Source organism: Equus quagga, chromosome 12 (genome assembly GCF_021613505.1).
Source record: "Equus quagga isolate Etosha38 chromosome 12, UCLA_HA_Equagga_1.0, whole genome shotgun sequence".
Lineage (NCBI taxonomy): Eukaryota > Metazoa > Chordata > Mammalia > Perissodactyla > Equidae > Equus > Equus quagga.
Genome location: NC_060278.1, coordinates 15059936 through 15086404, shown reverse-complemented (window position 1 = coordinate 15086404; position 26469 = coordinate 15059936). Strand labels below are relative to the sequence as shown.

The window sequence follows — 26469 nt, the reverse complement described above, 5'->3', positions numbered from 1 at the left end:
GTTTAAAATTTTTCAAGACAAAATATTGGAATGCTTCCTACTTGATTTATCTCTACAGGTACTCAGCAAGAAAGACAATGCTACTTCTAAATTGTGGGCTCAAACTGGACAGCAAGGTGCACAGTGGAAAAAAGTAGAAGTGTTTTTAGGCGTTCATTCATTTATACAGGTTTGTAATGCAAGTAGTTGGGGGATGAAGGAGTTTTGTTGATTTTTTTCTTTAATCCTAATTTGTTTCCTTCACTCATAGTCTTCTTGTTCTTCCATTTTCTTTTTGATGTGTTATATGAATGTTTACCACTCCATAGAGCCTTTTCTGTAGGCAATTTACAGTTCTAGAATGTCCTTATTTCTCCCAATTAGACAATCACACTTTTAGGAACGTTTAATTTTAATGACAAACATCCTCCACTCCAATCAGCCTCCTTCATATAAAGAACACCTCCCTCTATTTTACAAATATATTCTTAGAGACTGTAGAGTAAATACATTAATTTATTTCAAATGTGAATAAAAAGATGGACTTTTGAAAGCACATTGTATTGTTGAGCCTTAAGAGATATAGATTTACTTAATTCAAAAATATTTTGGAGGAGGCACAAAATCATGTGATGCTGAATTTGTCTTCGTGTAGATAAAATAATAGGAGAATAAGGCCTGTACATACCTAACAGTTAAAGAAAAGAGCAAGTAGTACATAGATTAAAGCGTTTAAACTGAAAAGAATTGTGTGCCAAGATATTTCCTATGGATTTTATTTTTTACAGATTACCAAGAAAACAAGAGCTCCATGGATGTGTGTGTGTGTGTGTGTGTGTGTGTGTGTTTTGTTGGTGGTGGATTTTTGGTTTTTTTTTTTTTTTTTTTTGGTGAAAGGGGGTTTTCTTGGAAGGTGAGGCTTAGCTATTAAGACTTGTTAAGATTTGGATAAGAAGAAAGAAGACTTGTTAAGATACGGATAAGGATAAGGATCCAGAGCCATTTATGTTGGGGAACATCTGGGGGTTTTTTAGTCTTAACTGCATAGGGCCTAATTCCATGAATTTAGAACCCCTTGACTCTAAGTAGAAGATGTAATATCTTTGCTAATTATTACATATCCAGTCCCGTGTATATGCAGCAGAAGTAGCCATTCTGCTGTTAATATTCAGTAACTATGTCTATAATCATGTGCTATGTTTGATTGATCAGCCCTTCTCAACTTCAGTAGATGCACAGGCATAGACACATCTGTATAAAGGCATAGATATGAAATTATCCCCAATCTCTTGAAATGATATGTGTAATAAATCCCATATATTTTATGCTCTTTTTGAAATCCAGTTTTATTATGGGTCATTTGTAGATAATTTAGGAAATTGGTAAGAAATAAACTCAAATAAGATCAATCTGAAGAACTGGATATTAGACAGCAATTTAATGGTCTTGCACAATATGAAATTTATTATAAAAATGATTCTACCTGTTCAACCTCCCAGATCTTTTACCTGAAGCAAGAAGAATCCTCAGTGAGAACACGTAGAAGGTTTTACAGCTGCCAGATATAGGCATCCACTGCAGGCAATGAATTCTTAACTAGTTTTGTGCAAGTAAAATATTTGTATAGTAAAATCATGTTCAAAACAACAATAAAAGGGATTTAAGCCAGAGGAATCAATTATTAATTTATCCTTTCTGAAATTTAATTTTTCACATATTGAAGTTTGAAGAGAAATATACCCATGTTGTTTGGACCTGAAAACTGAATATTAATGGCTTATGAATATTTGATGTTTAGTGTGATTCACTCATTCCTTCAGTGGAAATTTATTAAGCACCTACTATGTGCAGAGCACATTACTATGCACTGGAGATGGAGCCATGAGCCAAGCGTACTGTCAATGATGCTTCCATTTTTAGCCTCAGAGAGATGAGTGCCTCTAACCCTTGAGTAAAGTATAAAACACTTTTAGAAATTATGTGCTGAAGCAGCACTGGGTATTTTTTACAGTTTTATCTGGGAACCTCCAAGTTTAAACAGCATATTTAATTATAATAATTTTTTTAAAAGATTGGCACCTAAGCTAACATCTGTTACCAATCTTTTTTTTTCTCTTCCTTCCCAAAGCCCTACAGTACATAGTTGTGTATTCTAGTTGCAGGTCGTTCTGGTTGTGTTGTGTGGGACGCCACCTCAGCATGGTTAGACGAGGGTTGCCATGACTGCGCCCACAATCCAAACCAGTGAAACCCTGGGCCGCCGAAGCGAAGTGCGTGAACTTAACCACTAGGCCAGGGGGCCGGCCCCTATAATAATTTTTGTAACTAGAGCAATCACATACATAGCACTTACTAAGTGCTAAGTACTATTCTATGAATTTAAAATATTTACTCCTTTAGTTTTCACAATAACTGTATGAGGCACATACTATCATTATCTCTATTTTATAGATTAGAATACAGAAAGACCTAGAAGTTAGGTAACTTGACCTAGTTATGTACTACAAAATGGCAGAAACAGGTGTTAAACACATGCAGGTCATCTATGAGTCCATAATTTAACTGCTATGCTATATTGTTTCCCATATTTTCCAAAATAGTTGACCCTGCTTTTATTCTACTTGAAAAAATATATAATTGCTCTTCAAAAAAAGGTTTAATCACATTCAATATTAAAGTCAATGGAATCTCAACCTCCACTGTTTGAAGCGTTGCAGTATAAGTGATGATTTAATCATTGGGACATAGCAGGCAACTGAGACTGTGTCTATTGGATAGCAGATAAAAAGATTGGTAATAAAACACTCACTGAGTTATCTAGTTTCTTATTTACAGAGCATTGCATCACATATTTAAATGTATTTAGATGTATCCTGATAATAGAGTACCTTTTTCAATTTGTGTATCAATGTTTTTCTTGGGCTCAATTTTGCGTATAAAAAAAGTTGTAATCCTTGTTATTCTTTCTAGTTTCACCTAAATCACTTCCAAGCTCTTTCTATCTTACAGATTTATTTTTCTTTCCTGGCACATCTGCTATGAGGAAAACAATTAATTCCTTTTATGTAAATCTGATATATGAATTTACAGCAAAATTGTATTTTTTTTACAATGTGAGAGGCATGATTTTCAATTATTCTATCCTCTCATCTTAAAAAGAAAACACCTAGGTTTTTACTCAGTAGTATAAAAACATAACACATCAAGGAAAAACAGTAATTCTTTCAAGAAAAATAATTGTTTAGATTTTGTCAAAAAAGGTGTTGGGAAGTTTGAATAATAAATATTCTGCATAAATCACCAAAGTAAATCTGTATTTCTTGGTAACTCATCTCTAATTGTTCTAAATTTACTTTAAAATATTTGAACATTTCTAATGTTAACACACAAATACGTATTTGGCCTGCAGAGAAATTTGATAGAAACACTCTAAATTAGCTTCACTTAGAAATTTGAAACTAAACAATATATGGCTTTTTATGTTCTGTGAAACATTGTTCATTGTTATTCCCATCAGTGGTCGTGTTACAAATTGAAGTTGGAATATCCCAAAACTTTAGTGGCCCCTGTTATTATTTTTCATTGCTTCGAATTCCATGGGAGTCCGTATAACTGGATCTTACTGTCAAACAATGTCACAAGTGAGAATTTTATTCATCACATTCTTTAATCAAAGGCATTTAAAAATCATTTCAATTCCAAAGATGTGGCAAATTTTAAAAACTCATGGTACTGAGGTATTATACCTTTTCACTTTCAAATCGTTGGAGTGGACAGATCTGAGGAGTGGAAAGAATTGCTTGCTTTTTCTTTCTCTTGATGAATTCTGTTACCTGATTGGCCTCCTACTTCCATGTGTGATGAAGCTCTGAGCCGTGAGCAGGTCTTGTTTTGGGTCTGAGAGCTGCAGAGGCAGCAGTGGTGGGTTCGTGACTCCTTCCAGTTTTCTAGACCACATATCCTACAGACCTAGACAAGAGGCAATGGTGTTGCCACTCCCACATTCTTAGGTGTTGAGGATTTGTACGGATCTTAGATAACCCTCAAGCTTTCTGAGTCAGTTTTGTTATGGAGGCGTTTTGTCAATTTCAAGCTTGATGTCCTATATTTTGTGTTTGCCCCAGGTTTTGAATTCTTGATGGACAGCTCAACTGAAATTGCTTTTCTTTTCTTTTTTTTAGATTGTCTTCAGGGCAAAACGCGGTATTAGTTACATGGGAGACGTAGCAGTGGATGATATTTCCTTTCAAGATTGTTCCCCGCTCCTTAGCCCAGACAGAGAGTGTACTGCTCAAGAATTCACGTGTGCTAACAAGCACTGCATTGCAAAGGACAAGCTGTGTGATTTTGTGAATGATTGTGCTGATAATTCAGATGAGTCAACTTTCATTTGCAGTAAGTGGAAATGTTCTGTTTCCTTACTTTGTGCCATGATCTCCACAACCTTACTCTCTTGTATGAATTGCTAAAACATGCAGAGTATGCGTAGCTCAGGAGCAGAGGCAGATAAGGAGATTTAACTATTTAAATACATTCCTTTCTCCCTCTCAATACTTAATTTAGAACTGTAATTCATTTAAAACTAGTTGATGGCTTTGCGTGTGTGTGAAGTAATTGCAGATAAATTGGAAAACAAGTGTCTTCAAAGGCAAACAAAACTGAAACAAATATTTTCCATACGAAAGAAATTTTTGGAAAAAATACAAGCAAAACATTCATCAAAGCCAACTCATGCGAGGTTGACAAGCCTCTGCTTTGATGCAAATCAGAGTTGTCTTTTCTTTGCATAAATTATGAGTTGTGATAAGTTGTTAAAAAAAAACAAAAAATCAATGCTCAGATAATGTATAAAATAGACAAAGTGATTTCCTAAAGGAGATACATGTCAGCTATGTAATATTTTTGCAGGAGATCAACTTATAATAAACAGCACCTATTAAAATATCCTTAGCTAAATGGGCCATATGTGCTCATTTGGGCAAGTCTGTAAAACTGTGCAACACAGTCCAATTGTTGCCTCATTTCATTGGAAATGAGGTGAATACAACTTGTCAAAATGACAGTTGACAAATTATTCCGTTATTACTAGTAATAATTTCTGAGCTAGATTATTACAGTTTGATCTTTTTCTCGCCTCTTGGAACCAAATGTGGAATATCAAGAGGAACTTCAGTATAATAAGAGCTCACATTTAGACAGAACTTTTAACTTCCAATGCCCTTTTATCTGCTAATCTCCACTTGATCTTTCCAGAAACCCCGAGGGGTAAGTGGGACAGATGTTATTAGTGCATTCCCCGATGAAGCTACCAACAGGAGTAGCTAAGAGTTTGTCAAAGTTCAAATGAAATTTTTCTGTACTTAAAGTATCAATTTATTTCTGGCTAAATTTTCCTTGAATTCTTTGTATTTAGGTTCTAACACTGTGAATATTTCTAGGAATCCTCTATCTGTGTTTGGAAAAGGATGCTGATATACTAAGAGGATCAGAAATGTATTAAAACTTACTGCCTTGGTAGTTCTTTTGTATGGAAAATAAAGGCAAAAGTAATCATAAGCCTTTGGAGGGAAAGTTGTACCAGAAGGTGCATCTTTGTGAACTGATTGCCAAATCATTTTGAGTTTTGAGTAGGCTTACTTATTTCAGTAAGACTGGCGCAGAAGGCTGAATTAGTTCCAGAAATTACATGGGAAGAAGAAAACTTTTTTAGCTCCTTAACAAATAAACAAACAAAAAGTTAGAATAAACCCTAAAAGTAACCCATATTTTGATATTCGTTCTCATTACCTGGACGTGATTTCTTTTTATATAACGTTGCTTATTTTTATTATGTATTTTTAAAAATTCAACAGTCTTCCCATGCTGCTGGTCTTAAATGTTATATTTTAATTGTAGAATGGCTAGAAACTGCTATATGAATTATGAATGGTATTATTATCCTGTGTGAACTTTGATGCTCTAATTAGACCCAGAAAAATAGAAAGAAAACATTTTTAAAAATCACCATGGCAACTGATTTCAGAAGTTTGGCTGAAAACCAACTGAGAATTAGGCTAAAGTTCTACCGTCTTCGGGTTTTTTGTTTTTTGGGTTTTTCTTTTTTTGAGAATTCCAAGTAAAAACATGTATTACGGCTCTAAGAAAACTTCTGAAATATCATTAGGTAGAAATAGGCCACCTAGGAATAGCAGAAAGAATGAAAAATTTCAACTCTTTAAAGGCATAGACTATTTCTAATGGAGGAGAACAAAATAATCTTTATAAAACAGAAGTATGGGCTACTTTACTTTTCTGTAGATCAATATAGACTTTTAAAGCACAGTCTGGCAGAAAAATTTAAATGTTATTCTTTGTTTTATAATGTAAATACATGCCTAAAATGCAGGATATAGTCAAAGAAAATGATTTGTGTATCTGAGAACTCTAAAATTTTATTTGAACGTAACTTTGCCATGGATATACAGGCTCCTTTGGAAAACAACCATATATTTTGTTTCCCTATATATTCTAATTGGCATGGTCATTGTTGATACGCAAGAGTATCTCAGGAATACTCAAAATAACTTAATTCTGCCCTGTGATTAGTAAGGATGCAGGATATTTGATTAACATAATTATTAAGTAATCTGAACCTAATGGGCAAATCAAAATGATCTGGCAATCAGTTCACAAAAATGCACCTTCTGGTACAACCTTCCCTCCAAAGGCTTATGATTACTTTTGCCTTTATTTACCAATTGCAGCTATCTATTCTTTTCAAGCACAACAGAACATTTACCAAAAAAAGAGAGAAATTATATTATTAAACATTAAGCAAATTTCAATAATTTTAAATGCATTAAAGTGACATAGATTATGTCTTTTGAATTAGCCTGGAAACCAATTATAAAACAAAAACTAAAAGATCTTTATGCGGGGCCAGCCCTGTGGCCGAGTGGTTGGGTTCACGCGCTCTGCTCTGGTGGCCCAGGACCACGGTTTCGCCAGTTTGGATCGTGGGCACAGACCTAGCACTGCTCATCAAGCCATGCTGAGGTGGCCTCCCACATTGTCCCAACTAGAAGGACCCACAACTAAAATATGCAACTATGTCCTGGGAGGCTTTGGGGAGAAGAAGGAAAGATAAAAAGTAAAAACTAAATAAAATCTTTAAAAAAAATCTTTATGGCCTGGGAGAAAGACACTTTTAACAACAGCTGCCCACCCCCCCCAAAAAATCATAAGGTAATTAGGAAATGTTTTCAATAACTAATAATAAAAAAATTCATTAAAAAACTATGGGATTTGGCTAAGCTAGTACTTAGGGTAAAAGTTATAGACTTAAATCCTTATATTAAAAACTAATTAGCTAATAGTGAAAATTAATGAAATAGAACACAAATGTAAGATAGGATTTGAAAAGACTGAGAAAATTCTCAAAAACCTGTCAAGAATTATCAAGCAAAATAGAGAATACGGAAATATTAAATTGGTTGAACACATATTTATCGAGCAGTTATGTGTCAAGCAGTGTTTAAGATACCTAGTATAAATCACATAAAAGAAACAGACAAAAATCCTATTCCTCCTACTCTTGAGTTAAACAGAAAATATTCTCACTTGCTCTTTACACTCACATACAGACACACACACACACATATTTGTAGGAAATGGCATGGTTGGTTAAAAGATGTTAAGTGCTATGAAAACAGAATTAACTAAGGGAGATCATAAATAGAAGGAGGGCAAATTGAAATATTAAGGAGCGTGATAGGGGTAGGCCTAGATGAAAGATATTTAACCAAATTTTTTAAGGCTCTCTGGGAATATCTATCTATTTATTTATCTGTCTATCTATTTATTTACCTATCTACCTATCCATCCATCCATCCATGCCATGCCATCCTAGCGCAAGCAAAGTGGAATCTCATTGTGGTTTTGATTTGCCTTTCCCTAATGACTAATGATGTTCAGCTTCTTTTTTTGTGCTTCTTGGACATTGGTGTTTCTTCTTTGGAGAAATATCTTTTGAAGTCCTTTGCCCATCTCTTTATAGGATTGTTTGCTTTTTGTTGTTGTTGACTTGTAGGAGTTATTTAAATCTTCTCTCTCTATATATAAATATCTATATATTATGTACATCTATAATCTATATATAAATATAAATTATATAAATGTATTTCTATATATAAATGTATGTCTATAAATATATAGATATATTTGTATCTATATCTATATATTTATAATCTGTATATCTCTCTATATAAATCTAATATATATCTGTATATAGATATATAGATATATATTTATCTATATATAAACCCTTATCAAATATATGATTTGCAATTATTTTTCTCATTCTGTAGGTTGCCTTTTTTATTTTTAACAGACTTTGTTTTTAAGAGCAGTTTTAGGTTCATAGCAAAACTGAACTCCCATACACGTGCAGCCTCCCCCATTATCAGTGTCACCCACCAGAGTGATGGGTTTGTTACAGTCAGTGAACCTACATTGAGACATCATTATTACCCACATTGATAGTTTACATTAGGGTTCCCTCTTGGTGAGAGAACATTCGACAAGCAATAAACCACACTCTTATACTCAACTACTTAATATCACCTTACTAAAGTCATTACAAATATTTTTAAATATGTTTTTTTCTTACTGAGTGAAATGGTCGTCACAATAACATTTTTTATGTCATATCTGTGCAATTATTAGTGCCGAAAAATTATCTAAACTTGTCTATTCAAATCTTGGTCCATGGACAAACAGGTTTTTTTAATTAGGATTCAGGACCTACCCAAGACTTATAGAATCATAAAGTGCATTGTCACAAGACCCTCAAGCAATTCATATGTGCTTGAAAAGTTGATCAGCACTAATCTAAACAATACAAAATTTTGAAAAAGTTTTCTGGTGAGAAGGGAGAGCTATTATTTTATTCTTTATTTCCTTATTGACATATACAAATATATCAGAATTTTAATCATTGGCAATAATCAGTGTTTTAAATTCTTACAGAATAAATTTATGTACAGAATAACTTTATATAATGGGATTTATTTACAAAATAAATCATTCTGTGTATTTTTCAATATGAATTTAATTGATTCAATTACGTTCAAGTCAAAGTTTAATGGATATATGTATATTTGATTGCCTGATATAATTTATTGGAGATTTTAAGAAATTTTTAAAAATGAATGTTCAGTCAGCAAATGTTTCTTGAGCACCTATTATATGCCAGGCTTTGTTCTAGTTACTGGGATAATGCAGTGATGTATACAGACCGATTTCCTGCTCTCATGGGGCTTCTGTTCTGGTTACTGGTGGTGGACAGGGACCCAAACATAAAAAAAAAATAAATAAACTGACACAGTATATTTCATAATGATAATTAAGACAGGGAAAGTGGGAAAGAAAACGCTTGGAGTAGTGGTTAGAGTATTAAATAGTGCCATCAGAGAATTTCTCATTGAAAAATTGACATTTGAATAAGGAATGAAAAATAATAATGCATCAAATATCTAGTATATTTGACTAAATTTTAAAAACTCCATAAAGCAATATTAAAACAGTCAGCAATAATTAAAACACAGTTCTTTCTATATTATCACCAGGTCACTAACAATGTCCTTTGGTTTCTATAAACGCGTAAGTATAATTTCCCTACATAGTTATTCTTCATGCCTTTTTTTTTTTGAGGAAGATTAGCCTTGAGCTAACATCTGCCACCAAACCTCCTCTTTTTTGCTAAGGAAGACTGGCCCTGAGCTAACATCCATGCCCCTCTTCCTCTACTTTATATGTGGGACACCTGCCACAGCCTGGCCTGACAAGTGATGCTTGGGTCTGCACCAGGATCCAAACCGGGGAACCCCAGGCAGCTGAAGCAGAACATGTGAGCTTAACTGCTGTGCCACTGGGGCTGGCCCCCTTCAAGACTTTTTTATGTCTTTTTTTGAGTTGACTTTACATCCTGATTGTCCTCTCTCATTTGTTATAGCAGAATTCTCTCATTTTCAAGTAAACAGATGAATTTTGAGGGAGAGGGGCTATGGTATGATGCTATGATATATATGTTGCTTTTTAGTCACAAGATTATTATATATATATTACCTGTTGACCATATCCAACTCAATACTCCATCTGAAACTCTTTAGTATATCAGAATTTGGGCTCAGTTGAGGCAACAATGAATTTAGAGGGTAGAGTAGAGTGTCCCTGTGGGAGGGCCACATGCCCTAGCATCCATCATCCTGGCCACTGAGAACCAATGACCTAGACAAATTGCTTCATTCTTAGTCAATAATCATATAAAATCTAACCAAACATCTTGTAGTTAACTCTTGCGTACCTGTCGTTTCTTTTTCATTTATTTATTTGGTAAATGTGGGGCAGTTTCAGTATAAGTGGCACTGGAGCAAAAAACAAAGAAAAACAGGATATTACTTGAATAATTGCGGAGCTCCTAGTCTAGAAAAAGAGATAAGTACACAAACATTCACATTGCGAAGGAGAGTGAGAATAACTGCAAAGCACTTTTGGACAGGTGAGAGGGAGATCATTTAGTCATATCCAAATCCGAATCCCGACATGCGCTTTCATAAAAGTAATACATCACCTTGAAAACAACTAATGTGTTTTCAGAGACTTTATTAATCATGGACTGTGAATAGCTTTTGTTTTCTTTAGGAGATTGTGTTAGAAAGTAGGTCAGGTATCATAATGTTAATAAACCAGGCTTTCCGTGAAGGATCAGCCGTCCTAAGCTTCAGGAATTCATTATTGCAGGACATAGCTGAGTGACAGGCTCAGAAAGCTTTCACTGAGTTTCCAAAATTGTCATTCTCAGTCCTTGCTCTCACTATCTCAGTGTTTTAAGTGATATATGTTAGGATAATATTTTCCAAATTATGAAATCAGGTAGTTATCAGAGGAGAAAAAATTACGTGTGAGCGGCTTCTCTGGATCAATTTGTGAATTTTCCAAAAGTTTGTATTGTAAATAGGATTTTTCCAAATCCCCCCCAAAACCCCTTTTGTATGGAAAAAATATACTTTTTAGAGGAATTGTTCTATAAAACAGTTTGGTAAGTGTTGTTTACATAATTTATTATTGTTACTTTGTGGAATAAGGAAATGCAAAGAAAATCACTTTATCACAAATTCCTAATGATGTCAACAAGTAATAATTGGCAAATGACGTTAATTTTGTCAACTTTGAATTCTGACATAAAATAGATCTGTAAGAAGTTACAAAGATAGTACAGAGAAATCTTGTGTACACTGCATGCACTTTCCCTCAGTGGTTACATCTTACGTAACTATTATATGCCAGTATAATATCAAAATCAGAAAACTGACATTGGTTCAATATATGTGTATAGTTCAATGATATTTTATTACATGTATAAATTCTTGTAATCGTCACTTCAATCAACATAGGCCATCTCCAAAAGATCTCCCTTGAGCCACTCCTTTAGTTACATTTATTCCCACCAGCCCTTACTTTGAGAAATTACTATTTTGTTCTCTATCTCTATAGTTGTCATTTTGAGAAAGTTTTATGAGTGGAAAAAATGCGGTATGTGACCTTTGGAGACTTTTTTTCAATCAGCCTCCTCCCCTTGATATCCATCAAGATGTTGTGCGTTAATCATTTGTTCCTTTTTATTGCTGAATCATGTTCTATAGTATGGATGTAACATACCTTGGTACTATTTTCTAGAATGGCTGTGCCATTGTACGTTGCCACCAACAATGTATGAGAGATCCCGTTTCTCCACATCCTTGTGAGCATTTGGTATTGTAACTATTTTTTTGTTTTTGCTCTTCTTGTAGGTGTGGAGTATTATCTCATTGTCTTAATTTGCATTTCCGTGATAGCTAGTGACGTTGAACGTCTCATGTATTTCTTTGCCATCTGTTCTTCCTCATTGGTGAAAGGTTTCTTCATGTCTTTTGTCCAGTTTTTAATGAGATTTTTTTAACTGTTGAGTTTTAAGAGTTCTTTGTATATTATGGATATAAATCCTTTGACAGATATCTGAGTGGCAAATATTTTCTCCCAGGCTTTAGATTGTCTTTTCATTCTCTTAACAGGGAAAGAGCAAGTATTTTTGATTTTGATGAAGTCCAATTTATTGATCTTTCCTTGTAGAGATCATACTTTTAAGATCACATCTAAGACCACTTCACCACGTCCTAGGTCTCAGAATTTCTTCGATTTTTTAACATATAAAAGTTGTATAGTATTATATTTTACATTTAAATCTATGATCTATTTTGTTAATTTTTGTATAATATGTGAGGTTTAGGCCCAGATTTCTTTTTTCCTATAGCTATCCAATGTCACTAGTGCTGTCAACAAGACTATCCTCCCTTTATTTAACTGCTTTTGCTCCTTTGTCAAAAATTAGTTGGTTGTATTTGTGTGAAGCTATTTTTGTGTTCTCTATTCCATTATATTGATTCAAGTGTCTGTTCCTCCACCATTACCATACAGTCTGGATAACTAAAGCTGTATAATACATCTTGAAATTGAATAGGGTGGTTCCTTCTAATTTATACTTTTTCAACATTTTTTTAATTATTCCAGTTCCTTTGACTTTCCATATAAATTTTAGAAAAATTATGTCTATATCTATAAAAAAATTCATGTAATTTTGATAAGGATTTCATTAAATATGTATATCATCTATTTAGGAGAAGAAACATCTTTAATATGTTGAGTCTTGCAATCCATGGATACAGTATCTCTCCAATATTTAGATTTTCTTTGATTTCTTTCATCAGTGTTTTTTAGACTTCAGCATACAAGTCCTGTACATATTTTATAAGATTTATGCCTAAGTATTTCATTGTTTGAGGGATTGTGAATGGTATTATATTTTAAATTTTTGTTTCTACATGTTCATTTCTGGAATATATAAATATAATTAATTTTGTATGTGGTTCTTGTGTCCTGAGAATTTGCTGACTCATCTGTTAGTTCTCAGAGTTTAATAATGTATTTCTTAGATTTTCTCTGTAGACAATCATGTCATCTGAAAGTTGAGACGATTTTAAGTCTTCTTTTCCGATTTGTATGCGTTAAAGATTTGATAGAAATCTCCAGTGAGACCCTCTGAGCCTGGAGATTTCTTTTTCAGGAATTTTTAAGTTATGAGTTCCATTTCAGTAATAGTTATAGAGCTGCTCAAATTATTTTGGATTTGGTAAGTTTGTACTTTGCAAGGAATAGATCCATTTCATCTAAGTTGTCGAATTTATGCAAGTAGAGTTGTTCATAGTATTCTCATGTCCTTCTTTGGACGTCCACAGGATCTATGATAGCCCCTGTTTTATTGCTGCTATAGGTAATTAATGTCTTCTCTCTCTTTTCTTTAACATTCATTTTTTTATTGAAAATACCAATTAATTAAATAAAGAATAAAAATTGAGAAATAATAGTTATAGCTGCTCTTTTATAAATATAAACAACTTGTAAAAATATGATGTAAAATTGAAGTAATTGGATTATATAATCAAAGCATCATAGAGTTGGAGAAGATAATTGAAGTTAGCCGAGCTCTTTGAAATAGGGATCCAACACTAAGACTTCTGTGAGGGACTCACTTTTAGTCAATGACAACTAATCATAAAATTTTGATCTCCAGTCTGGCACTTTTCACATTCTGTTAAAATGTGAGAGAACTCCACCAAGACACGTTTATTGATGAATCAGCCCCAAATCTACTAACTTGCTATTGAATGAATTGATAAAGGGACCACCAACCAGTAAAGGAATCTTTTCTACAACTTCCCTGACCTGGTAGACAGTGGAGGTGGGAAGGGAGAAGCTCCTTATTCCTGCTTGAACACTTTCACAATAGAAAATATACTGTCTTACTTAAAAAGCCTTTTCAGCTGTCAGGCACCCTTGATGTGAACATGCTTTTCCTAATATTGAATCAATGTTTCCATATTTGCCCAGTATGGATTTTTGATGATATTTCTTACTACTTGTACTTCTTCATGATAATAAAACTTTAAGTATTCAAAACAGGTACCATTGATTCTGCATATCTTTTCCCCTTTCTCCTGTTTGTGGTCGTGCTGTCAGTATAAATATTTTTGAATCTTCTAATATCATGGTTCCAGGTCCCTATTAATACCTCTCTTCTTCTTACTGGATGGTTTCAATTTTCTGATTTTCCGTTAAGCCTGGGAATAAAATGTTTAGAAAATACCACAGTACTCTAATTATGATTAGACCTTCATAATATTCAGTGTTTTGGTTTTTTGCCTCCCATAATAGATTTGTTTGGCCTAAGAATTTTAGTAGTTTTGTTTTTGTTCTTTTACTTAGTCTTGTGTTGGCCCTGTCTATGAAGAATGAATAGGGAGTTCATTGAATAAAGAATAGGCAAAGAAGGTTCCAGATGGTAGGAATTATAAAGATGGTATCAAAGACCCAGAGGGAAGAGGAATCATGGTGAGTTTGTGGGACAGAAAGCTTAGCATGTCTGAAGCATTTGCTTTGAGAGTGGGGAGTAGCTAGAAATGAGTCCAGAGAGGTAGGCAGGGGTAATCTGGTGCCCATGTTAAGAAATGTGTTCTTTAACTGGGAGTAACAGAGAACGTTTTTAGGATTTTAAATAGAAGAGTAATATAATCAGATTTGGATTTTAGAAAAATCACTCTGCACTGTAGATGAGAGCAATTTTGGGGGCAGGGGCATCAGTTAGGAGGCTATTTCAGTATTCCACTCAGGAGAAAATGGTGTCAAGTGCATTCAGTGAAGATGGAAAGAAGTGAATAAATATTTGGAAGAAAACATCTACAGATTCAATGATTAATTAACTGTTTTTAGGTTAGACAAGTGAATAACTGGCAGTTTCCTTCACTGTTGTTAATGAATGAAGCAAGAGGATGAAGAAATTTGAAAGGACGTAATTTCATTTCTTGATTTGTTGAGTTTGAGATATCTGTGGGTCTTCCAAATGAGATGTATCCAATCGCTCTTAAGCTTGGGACAGGCATTTTTGTGGGAGACATAGAATTGAGAACCATCAATATATGATGGTAATCAAAACTGTTAAGTGGGTGAGATCATAGAGGAAGGATGTATACACTAGGAAGAGAAGAAATAGCCACCAATATTTAAGAGGAAGATGTCTACAAAGGAGACAGAAAGAGACTAACTAGAAGGAAAGGAAAAAAACAACAGAATAGCAAGAGGGTAATTGGTAATCAATAAGTGTTGTTTTCAGAAAGTGATGGAAATATAGGTTTGGAAATTACTTTTCACATGTATTGGTGTTAATATTCCCCACCTGTAGTCAGCTAGTATGACACCTATCTCATCATTTACTGAAAGGCAGGATTTGCCACTTAGTCATATTAAATTTTGGTTATCATAGTTTCTACCAATCATTGAGCCCATCCAAACTAATATAATCAGAGTAAAAAGACAGTCTATTTACATGGTTACGTACCCTCCAAATATCTGCCGTCGATTAAGTATTTTTTAAAAAATCAAATGTGCTTTGTCTACCTATGCAAAAGTGAAAATGAAATTATGTATCTATGCATTGCTTTTGAATTTCATTGGTCAATAGAAAGATAACTAGATTTTTTAAGTAACAAACTAGTATCTAACTTAAGAGTCAGTTTTTCTTTTATAATTTTAACAAACGAAGACCTATTGGTATTTCCTGTATCCTCCAAAACGTTGCTTTCCTGGAGTAAAACATATAAAAAACAGCAAGGAACTGTTTTGGTTCATACAGGAATAGCAAGGACTGGCATTGGTAGTTGAAGTGCGGGGGCAGGGTAGGCATATAGTCAAGAACATCCTAGGAATTGGTAAAAGTTGACAAGTGTAGGTTTTTTGGTCTGTTGGGTTGTTGCTGTTATGATTGTTGTATGTTTTTTTGATTAAAGAGTCATAGGGCAAGGAAGTAGGGTGAGAAATAGTTCTACCTCATTATAAAGGGTTATACTAATTACAATCTACTGTGTACTATAAATGGGAATATGAACAGCTCATCACCTCCAGGGATACTTCTGAGAAAAGGCTTCTACAAACCAACAAATAATATTGGATGAGCCAAAGGAAAGTCTCATACTCTATCTATTGACAAAAACCAGCTTTGGGATGTTATCTAAATGGGAACTAGTGAAGCAACAACAAAAATTAGGAACATCAGGGGGATCTAATTCTTCTGAAATGTATTTATTACAATAACCCAGGTAAATTAAATATATGTCATGCATATTAAACACATAAAAAGTTAAGGATTGTGTGAAATATGAATAGATGGCAATAAACTCAAAAAGAAGAAAAAAGATTAAGGTGAAATTGAACAAGACAAGGCAGAATTTTACGAAAAACAATTGGAATCCTATATGAAAAATGAGCAGGAATGACATTATGGAAGAATGAATTGTTGCCAAGGAGAACAAATTTGAAAATCTTTCTCAGGACAAAGAAGAAATGTTCAATGAGATGAAAAGACTGAGAAGAAGTAGTAGATATATTGGAAGATGAAAATTAATATTATGTATAATTAGTGATAGTGAATAAGACAATGGGATATATGTAATATAAGTAACAGTCAATACACATAAAATATGTCAATATATATAAAAATAATTTAATAAAATTAAAAGTATTTAAGTTACTTAAAACAGATAAAATTAAGATCTTAATCAGTAAATCGTAATATAAAAGGAATGTTGTTAGTGAACATTAAATAAGTGTAGGTATTTATGTAAATGGCTTAAAAACATGGACAAAGATTTATGATGCAATGAAAAAGTAGTCAATTCAACATTAATTTCTAAATCAAGATTATTGAGCATTAAAAGATGATATAGAGGGCTGGCTGGGTGGCGCAGCGGTTAAGTTTGCATGTTCTGCTTTGGTGGCCCAGGGTTCGCCAGTTTGGATCCCAGGTGCAGACCTAGGCACCACTTGGCAAGCCATGCTGTGGTGTCATCCCACATATAACGTAGAGGAAGATGAGCATGGACGTTAGCTCAGGGCCAGTCTTCCTCAGCAAAAAGAGGAGGATTGGCAGCAGATGATAGCTCAGGGCTAATCTTCCTCAAAAATAAAAAAAGGTGACATCTAGAATAAAGATATAATTTTGAAGCTTTCTACCTCAAATATAAACAAAACTGTTAGTGGTATAACAAGAAAAATTTGAAAATACGATTGCTAAATCATATTTCAAAATATCCCTATAAGTTTTTTTGATCAGATAAACAAAAATAAACTATAATTAACTTTAAAAGGCATGGAATATTTGAAAAATATGATAAATAGGGTTAAATTAATACCTATTTATAGAACTTTAAACTTAAAAAATTGAAATATTTCTTTTGATAATATTTAGTACATTTAAAATTTGTCACAATTTAGGAAACAATTAATTGAATATATTTCATACGGACGTTCTATAGGCCAGTAAAGCTAAACATTAATTTAAAAGTTTAAGCTAAAATGCCAAGGCAATCAGAAACATAATTTTATACTCTTTTTAAAAATACTATTTAAATAAATTAAATAAATAAATCAATAAAAATTTACCACAATAAAATATATTTGAGACTATTAAAAAAATAAATATGAAAAGTTTAAATATCATAACATATGAGATGTATGCATACTTTTGCCCTGAGAGATATATATCTATATGTATCTCACAAATGCTTGTGTGTGTGTGTGTGTGTGTGTGTGTGTGTGTGTGTGTAGTGTGTGTCTGTGTGTATTAGGAATGCTTATTATTATTGAAACAGATTAATACTAAATGAATCAGGAAACATAAGATATTTGAACATAAAATAGTATTTGGAGGGGCTTATGCTTCCATCTATGACAGAAAAGCTGGTACTCCTCTTATCCTTTGTCAAAAACATCTATAGAATCGGACATAATGCATCTGGCAAATGTTTTCAGGCATTACACAACAGGCAGCATAGGACTGTGATCCTTGAGAAGCAGGAATACAAAAGGTGAACTCCATGATTGCCCCAGGATTGTCACAGATTTCTGTGTGCGGAAATTTTTCTACCACAGAGCAGAAGTAGAGCCCCAAAATAGTAGCAGTGTCACTTAGCTGAGAGAGGGATTAGAATTTCTGACTGCTCAAGTGGCTGAATATCTGACATAACGGAACTGAGCAAAGTGGCTGCCTGGAAGATATTGTGGGGATTGATCACAAGTCCTTGGCTAAGGGTTAGGCTGTATGTGTACTGAGTGAGACCCCCAAAGGAGAGATGATATGCTGCGGGGCTGAGGACTGAATAGTTATTCCAAAACCCTGCAATTTGGGGAACATTAAAGTTTCAGCACATCCAGAGTTGAAAGGTGATGCTAAACACTTCAAGCATTCAAATGAGAACACAATCAGACCCTAAATTATGAATAAGGAGCATAAAGTAGGATTAAGTTGAAAATTTTAACACATCTACCCTAACAAATAAAATAAGCTTGATTGGAACAAAAGGATCTGACAAGAACTTAACTGCTAGAAAAAAATATAACATACTTTTAAGGAATATGATATAGCCCAAATTTGCTATAATAGATCATCTACAATTCCAGCATACTAGTAAAATAAATTGCACATGTCAATAAAATAAGGAAATTTGACATATATTTGAGAGAAAAAAATGATCAATAGAAATTGAGCCCATGATAATGGAAAACTTAGATTTAATAAACAAGGAATTTAAAGCAGGTATTACAAATGTCTTTGAGGACTTAAGAATTATAGCTGTAATGAATAAACATATATAGAGGATCTCAGCAGAGAAGTAAAAATAAAGATGACATATAAATCTATGAGGCCATAATAATGTAAATAAATAAACAAGTACACAAATAGGGCAGAGGCAAAGCTCTTCTTTACAGTAGAAAACCAACTTGTGTGGAATGAAGATGTTAGAAAATCATCAGTGAACCATATGATCCAGCAATCCCTTTTCTGGGTGTATTTCCAAAACAATTGAGATCAGGATCTTGAAGAGATAGCTGCGTTCCCATGCACATTGTAGCATTATTCACAATAGCCAAAGTGTATAAACAACCTAAATGTACATTGATGAATGAATGGATAAAGAAGAGGTGGTATAGATATGCAATGGAATATTATTCAGCCACGAAAGGAAATCCTGCCATGTGCGACAACATGGATGAAGCTGGAATATGCTAAGTGAAATACGCCAGTCACGGAAGGACAAATACTGTATGATTCCACTTCTATGAGGTATCTAAAATAGTCAAACTCGTAGAAGCAAAGAGTAGAGTGGTGGAGGCCAGAAAGTAGGGAGAAGGAGAAATTGGGAGTTGCTGTTCAATGGCTATTAAGTTTCACTTATACATGATGAAAAAGTTCTAGAGATCTGCTTTACAACATAGTGCCTGTAGTTAATAATACTGCATTGCACTCTTAAAAATTTGCTAAGAGTTGATCTCGTGTTAAGGGATCTTACCATGAAGGAAGAAAGAAAGGAAGGAAAGAAAAAATCATCAGTGGGAGCTAAAACTAGTGGCTGAATGTTTGATGAGGGCAGCGTGTTTTCATAGTCACATATATTTGCATAGAAATGAACATTTAAGAAAAAATAATTACATTATAGTGGAGAGATGTGACTGACTCTACCTTAACCAGTTGTTCAAAGTAAACATCGATGATTTTAGGCCAAATTAGTATCATGCCTCCTGATATGATGTACTGAGAAGGATCCACAATTACTTCTGTGGTATTCCTGCTAAAATGCATGACCTGAATCTAATCATAAGCATTCCTCAGACAAACTCAAATTCTAGTACTTTCTAAAATAACTGGCTTGTCCTCTTGGAATATAGTGAAGCTAAGGAAGAAAAGAAAAGGATGAAGAACTCTTGAAGATTAGGGACTAAAGATTCATGACAATTAAATTCAATATGTGACAAGAGATTGCATCCTGCACTGGGGAAATGTAGCTATAAAGCATGTAAGTAGCAGAACTGACAAATTTAAACATGGACTGTGGATTAGATATTGGTATTACATTATTGTCAAATTTTCTGGTTTTGTGACTTTGCTTTGGTTAAGCATCCTTGTTTACAGGAAAGAAGCGTGAAAGTGGCAATAAAATGGTGCACTATCTCCAATATACTTTCAAAAGGTTCTGCAAATGCATATATGGATACGCATATGCATATATAGATAGAGCAAATGGGGAAAATACAAACATTTGTGAATTTGTTTAAACAGTAGATGGAGATATACTATTCTTGCAACTTTTCTATAGGTTTGAAATTATTTCAAAACATAAAGCAATATTAAGAAAATCAAGAGAAAGAAATATTAATTTGGAAAACAAAAATAAATCCAAATGATAAAAACAAGAGTGTGTCATTTATAAAAGTAGACAAAGTAAGAAAAACTCTACTAGTTTTTAATTTTAAAAAAGAAGGAAAAACACAAGATACATAAATGTAAGCTTGCTAAAGGGGAAATAATAAGCATATGGAGACTCTGTGATAATTTGAAAATGTCAATGAAATAGTTAATTTTCTAGGAGAAAAATGACCAAAAATTAACTAATGAAGCAGAAAACCCCGAATGGACCATTAACTATCAAATAAAGTTATCAACAAATGTCCTCCAATTTTGTCTCTTGGGATAGATACGGCTGAGTTCTATCAAATTTTAATGAACTGATAATGCCCAAAGAAACTATTCCAACTATAGGAAATGAAAGAATTTATTTTATGAAGCTAATATATCACTGATAATGAAACCTCCAAAAATTAAAAAAGTAAGAAAACTATAGTTTAAACTCCCTGTGAATATAAATGTACAAAAATGTCAAATGCTACCAAACTAAATTCAGTACTATAATAATTATATTATATGCTTTGAGATGAGGATCTTACAACATTTTAATAATGTTTTAAAGTAAACTGTTAATGTAATCAAATATATCACTGAAAAAATCATAGCAAACTGCAGGGTACTGAAGATATTTGGTTAAATTTAACAATATTTCTTTTAATATAGATAGAATGGTATTACTTTAACATGTTAAAGATGATCGATCAAATTAAAGAAGGAAACAATGGAAGTATTTCCATTAAAATTGAGATCATGTCAAGAATATCTACTACTAATATTATTATTTAATACTCTTTTTATGGTTCTGGTCAATATGTAAGGCATAAAATGAAATAGAATAACATCAATTTATAAATATTTTCTAATGATATGATTTTATACCTCAAAGCCCAAGAAATTTACCTTAGAAAACAGTAAACATTCCAGTACTGGGTTGGTCCAGAACCCCGCAAAACTCGTGTCCACCTAGAACCTGTGAATGTGACCTTACTTGGAAGCAGGGTCATTGCAGATGTAATGAGTTAAAATGACATCACATTGGATTAAGGTCGGCCCTAACCCAATGACTGGCATCCTTTTAAGAAGAGGGAAATATGGACACAGACAACCGGAGGGAAGATGATTTGAGGACACACAGGCAGAATGCTCTATGATTGGAGGGCTGTGTCTACAAGCCAAGGAATGCTCAGATTCCAGTAAACACCAGAAGTTACAAAGACGGAAGGAAGGATTCTCCCCTGGAGACATCAGGGAGAACAGGAGGCTGCCAACACCTTGATTTCAGACTTCTGGCCTTAGCAACTGTGAGAAAATAAGTTTCTATTGTTCAGAGCTACCCAGTTTGTCATGCTTTGTCATGGCAACCCTAAGAAATGAACAAAATCTCTAAAGTCACACAGCTAAGAAAGTACCACACTCAGAACTGGAAACTGACCTCTAATTATGGTTTTTGCTTGTTTGTTTTAATATCGGGGTTTGTAAAACTTCTCCTGTGCATCCCTAGTGTAGTAATCTACAAAATATTCATTGTTCTACTAAATGAGTAAGTAAATAAATAAGTTCCTTAGTCAAATAAGTTGGGAATATACTTTATAGTATAAAGAAGTAGTTCCTATATTGTGGAAATTGTGAGCCCTTAATATGTTAGTGTGTTTTTTAAAATCTCCCAAAGAGGGGTATAATTTATAAGGTTCAGAATATTCGTTTGACTGCAGAACCTTCCTCCTTTGGATGACAAGTTGACATCCATAGGATATTTGTATTCAGATGAACAGGTAAACAAGTGATGAACTACACCAAGCTATCTCAAGAAGAATCAAGCCAAACTGGATGGCTGCCATCCTCATGCAGCTGCCTGTCCACAGAGGAAGAGCTCTCAGAGCATTTCCTTATTGACACATACATTTTCTCATCCTCTAGTAGTTGTAGATTTGCTTTATTGCAGCCCCCACCCCTGACCACCATGTACCACATTATCAAGGGGAGTAGTGGTACAGAGGCCATGTGACATCATTCTGCAACTCATAGCTCTGCTATTTAAAATGTGACAGTAAGCCAAGTGCTTTAACTCCAAACATCAGCTTTCTCATCAACAAAAATAAGAATAATAACTATTATATAGAGAAGCTTTGGGAATTAAATGAAATAACATATATAAAGAGAATGCTCAGGCTCTGACACATATTATCCTCAGTGCACAGTAGCCCCCTTTCTGGTCAGTTTCCTCTTTTCCTAAATGTGCTTTATTTTTAGAATACGCTCAAGAAATTTACACTGAATGAATAAATGAGTAGAACAGTGAGATCTTAATTTTAAGAATTTGATGGTAAGATCTTAAAAGGAATTAGGATAGGTTCTTTCAAAATTAAATCCTTTTAGAATGAAACATTTTGTGCTTATAAAGATATCGATTGATGGAAAAATTATGGCATTTAGAAAGGTGGCAAATGGCTTGAGTGATGATACAGCTGTAGACAAAGCTGATCCTTTTCTTCCTGATGGCACACCTGTCTGGCACTGGCATTAATTGCTCCCTGAAATGCCAGGAAGTGGCATCTGCCAGAAGACTGCTGCTTTTCTCATTTGGCACCTATGGGAAATAGTGGAATATGAAATTATAAGTTGTTCCCCTCTCACTAGAGCAATGTGAAATTCAAACAACTTATGCCTGTTTGGTGTATTTTCCCCGCTGATATTTTAGAATTCAACTTTCCAAGACAACATGTCTTCAAAACTCTAGTAAATATCAAGAACAAACTATGACTTACATTATGGAGATTCATGTAGCAGTATTTATGTGATATTTTTCCCCTGCTTTTTTCTCCCCAAATCCCCACAGTACATAGTTGTATATTTTAGTTGGGGGTCCTTTTTGTTGTGGCATGTGGGACACCGCCTCAACATGGCCTAATGATTGGTGCCATGTCCACGGCCAGGATCTGAACCCTGGGCCGCCAAAGCGGAGTGCACGAACTTAACCACTCAGCCACGGGGCTGGCCCTATATAATATTTTTAAACAAGTCAAATCTGTTTTTCAGTAGCACACATCATTTCATTATATGAAAGGCCTTTATACATGCTGGTCTATATGGTAATCTAGGCCTCTTGGGCTGATAAATTTTCCAACACAAGGGCAACTGAATTAGTTACCTCATTTTTATAATTCTTAACCAAAACAACAGTTTAGATTCTAAACAAGATGCTGGTTTGGGCTCATTTTTATTTTAGTGAGATTTACCTGCCAGTCCTCTGAAAGGGTACATAGGTGAGCTATAGTACTCTGAACTCAAAGACGTTATAAGTATTACAGTCTATTCTAAGAAAAAGTAAATTACTAAAATAAGTTCCAAATGTAATTTCAAAACTGAAGTAGCAAGTGGGTGGAAAATGTCATCCTGTTTATTTGGTGACAGTAATTATGACAGAAAAATTTTCTCTATCATTGAAAATATTAGAAGTCAGTGTTAGCCTGACTCTTAAATAATTTTAAAGAGCATATTAGTTCTGATGCTTTCTTAAACTTACCATTTTTTAGTTATTTCAAAAACTGGAAATGATTATTTTAAGCCATTGTTCATCATTGGGCAAGTTCCTCACTGGAAGTTATGATAAAGTTAACTTTCATCTTAGTAGGCTTATACACTGCAAAAATGGTATAGAAACAGTGGTGAAATCCATATGTTTTCATATTCTCCAGCTTGACTACAAATAGCATAGAGTTTATTTTGTGATTTAGACAATTTTGTCTGACCTGTGCTAACTGTAAGAATATGTCCTTAAAGAAAAAACACAGTTTTGATGCCTAGCACAATTTGGCAATTCTTAAAGAGTCCTACATAATAGAACAGAATAGCTTCTTCATCCAGGAATTGCTGTGGTTCTGTTAGGACATTTACCTGCCTTCCTTCAGCCTGTGCACTGAGGAGCGGGTAGCTGAGAGTTTTGGTGGCAGAATCGTTCCGACTCTCATTTGGATATAATTGCCTAAAGATATTTGAGCCATTATTCATATGAGCTTTCTTTAAGAGAGAAATCTGTAAGTACATATTGACATGTTGCAACTTAGATTCTTCTCAAGTATTTTTAGTTTTTGGACACATCTCGCATATAATTTTGATTTTTAGATTTTCATTTTCAGTTGTAATAGTCAAAGGGGACTTAATAAGGAATTATTGTTGTCAGAGCATTCTAACAGGACATTTTATTACTTGTCAAATTAATCACTCATTGGTTTTATGCTACATTATACATATTTACTTAAAGAATATGAAAGTATCCTAAACATGTAATTTTATAAGATATGAGCACCTAATAACACATGCTCAGTTTTATAACCTCTTCACTAACATTGTTAGCTGTATAATTTGCCAGCAGAATTATAAAAAGATGTTTAATTCCTACTATCCGATTCTGGATGTGAGGAGCTTGGGAGTCACCAACAACTTGTCCTAACAAGTGAAAAGCTGAACAGACTGAAAAATCAACTCTTTTTGGATCCATAAAAGACAGGACACAGAGCAAACTGCTGCCTTTGAGACTGAGAGACAGACAGGCGAACACACGTTGCCACAGCTCACCAGAGCAGAGACACACAAGCAGAAACCACTACAGGAACCAGTGCTGGATTAGGAAAACCAGAAATGTAGTTGCTGGAGGCTCAGTGTGGACATGTCTGAGAGTTAAAGACTCCAGGGGTCTCCAGTCATAGAAAGACTCCCACAGTATCGTGAGATTTACCTCCAGGAGTTCAACCAGGTTCCCACAGTAAATATTGGAGAAAAATCTCTTCTGCTTCCAGCAGGAGGAGGGGGAAAGGAACCATTTTGAAATATACCAGAGCACTCTGTTCTTCTTAACAAGGCCTGACCTCAGGAGAAGCTAGTTAACCAAAGCCCAAACTGGGAGGGTGTCATCAGAGCCTAACTGACCTGGTGGAAGGGAAATGATGAATGCTAGCTCCCTCTAGCCGTCCTGTCCCACCTATGAGGGGAGAAGAAAAACTGAGAAACACTTGTGAAATTCATAGTCCAGAGGCATAGGCTCATGAAAAGACTGAGAACCATAGAACTGTAGAATACTTCCCTTCTCCCTACATTGTTAACGGCCTATTTACAGCAGTTCCTTTTACCCGGTATATCATGTCCAGCTATCAAGAAAAAATTACAAGGCATCCTGAAAGGCAAAAAACACAATTTGAAGAGATAGAGCAAGCGTCAGAACCAGACATGGCAGGGTTGTTGGCATTATCAGATGAGGAATTTAGAACAACAGTGATTAATATTCTAAGCTCTCTAATGGATAAAGTAGCTTGCAAAAACTGATGGGCAATGTAAGTAGAGAAATGGAAAACCTAAACCAAAAAGAAATGCTAGAGATCAAAAAGACTGCAACAGAAATGAAGAATGCCTTTGATGGGATTGTTAGTAGCCTAGACAGAGCTGAGGAAAGACATGTGCACTAGAGGAGGTATCAATAGAAATCTCAAAAACTGGAAAGCAAAGAGAACAATGACTGAGAAAAACAGAACAGAATATCCCAGGTCTTTAGGACAACTACTAAAGGTATAACATTTGGGTAATGGGAATACCAAAAGTAAAGAAAAATTCTGAAAGAAGTCAAAGGAAAAAATACCTTACTTACAGAGAAACAAAGGTAAGAATTACATCTGACTTCTCCTCAGAAACCATGCAAGCAAGAAGAGAATGGAATGGAATATTTAAAGTGTTGGGGAAAACCCCCGCCAAACTGGAATTCTGTACACTGCAAAATTATCCTTCAAAAGTGAAGGAAGTGGGGGCCAGCCACATGGCCAAGTGGTTAAATTCGCATGCTCCACTTTGGAGGCCCAGGGTTCACCAGTTTGGATCCTGGGCATGGACCTACACACTGCTCATCAAGCCATGCTGTGGCAGTGTCCCACACGGAAGAACTAGAATGACCTACAACTGGGATATGCAACTATGTACTGGGGTTTTGGGGAGGCAGAAACACAAAAGAGGAAGATTGGCAATGGATATTATCTCAGGGTCAATCTTCCTCACAAAAATAAAAGGCAAAAAAAAAAAAGTGAAAGAGAAATAAAGACTTTCTCAGACAAACAAAAATTGAGGGAAATTTTGCCAGTAGT

The 26469-nt window shown here is 34.3% G+C and overlaps 1 protein-coding gene across 1 annotated transcript in view; it reads left to right on the top strand.

Moving 5' to 3' along the window:
* Positions 1–26469, top strand: part of MALRD1 (MAM and LDL receptor class A domain containing 1) — a 640183-nt gene that overhangs the window by 250059 nt on the left and 363655 nt on the right. The window contains exons 23-24 of the mRNA XM_046679849.1: positions 59–169; positions 4161–4374. Coding sequence (XP_046535805.1) covers positions 59–169; positions 4161–4374 — 325 coding nt within the window. The remainder of the gene's footprint in view (positions 1–58; positions 170–4160; positions 4375–26469) is intronic.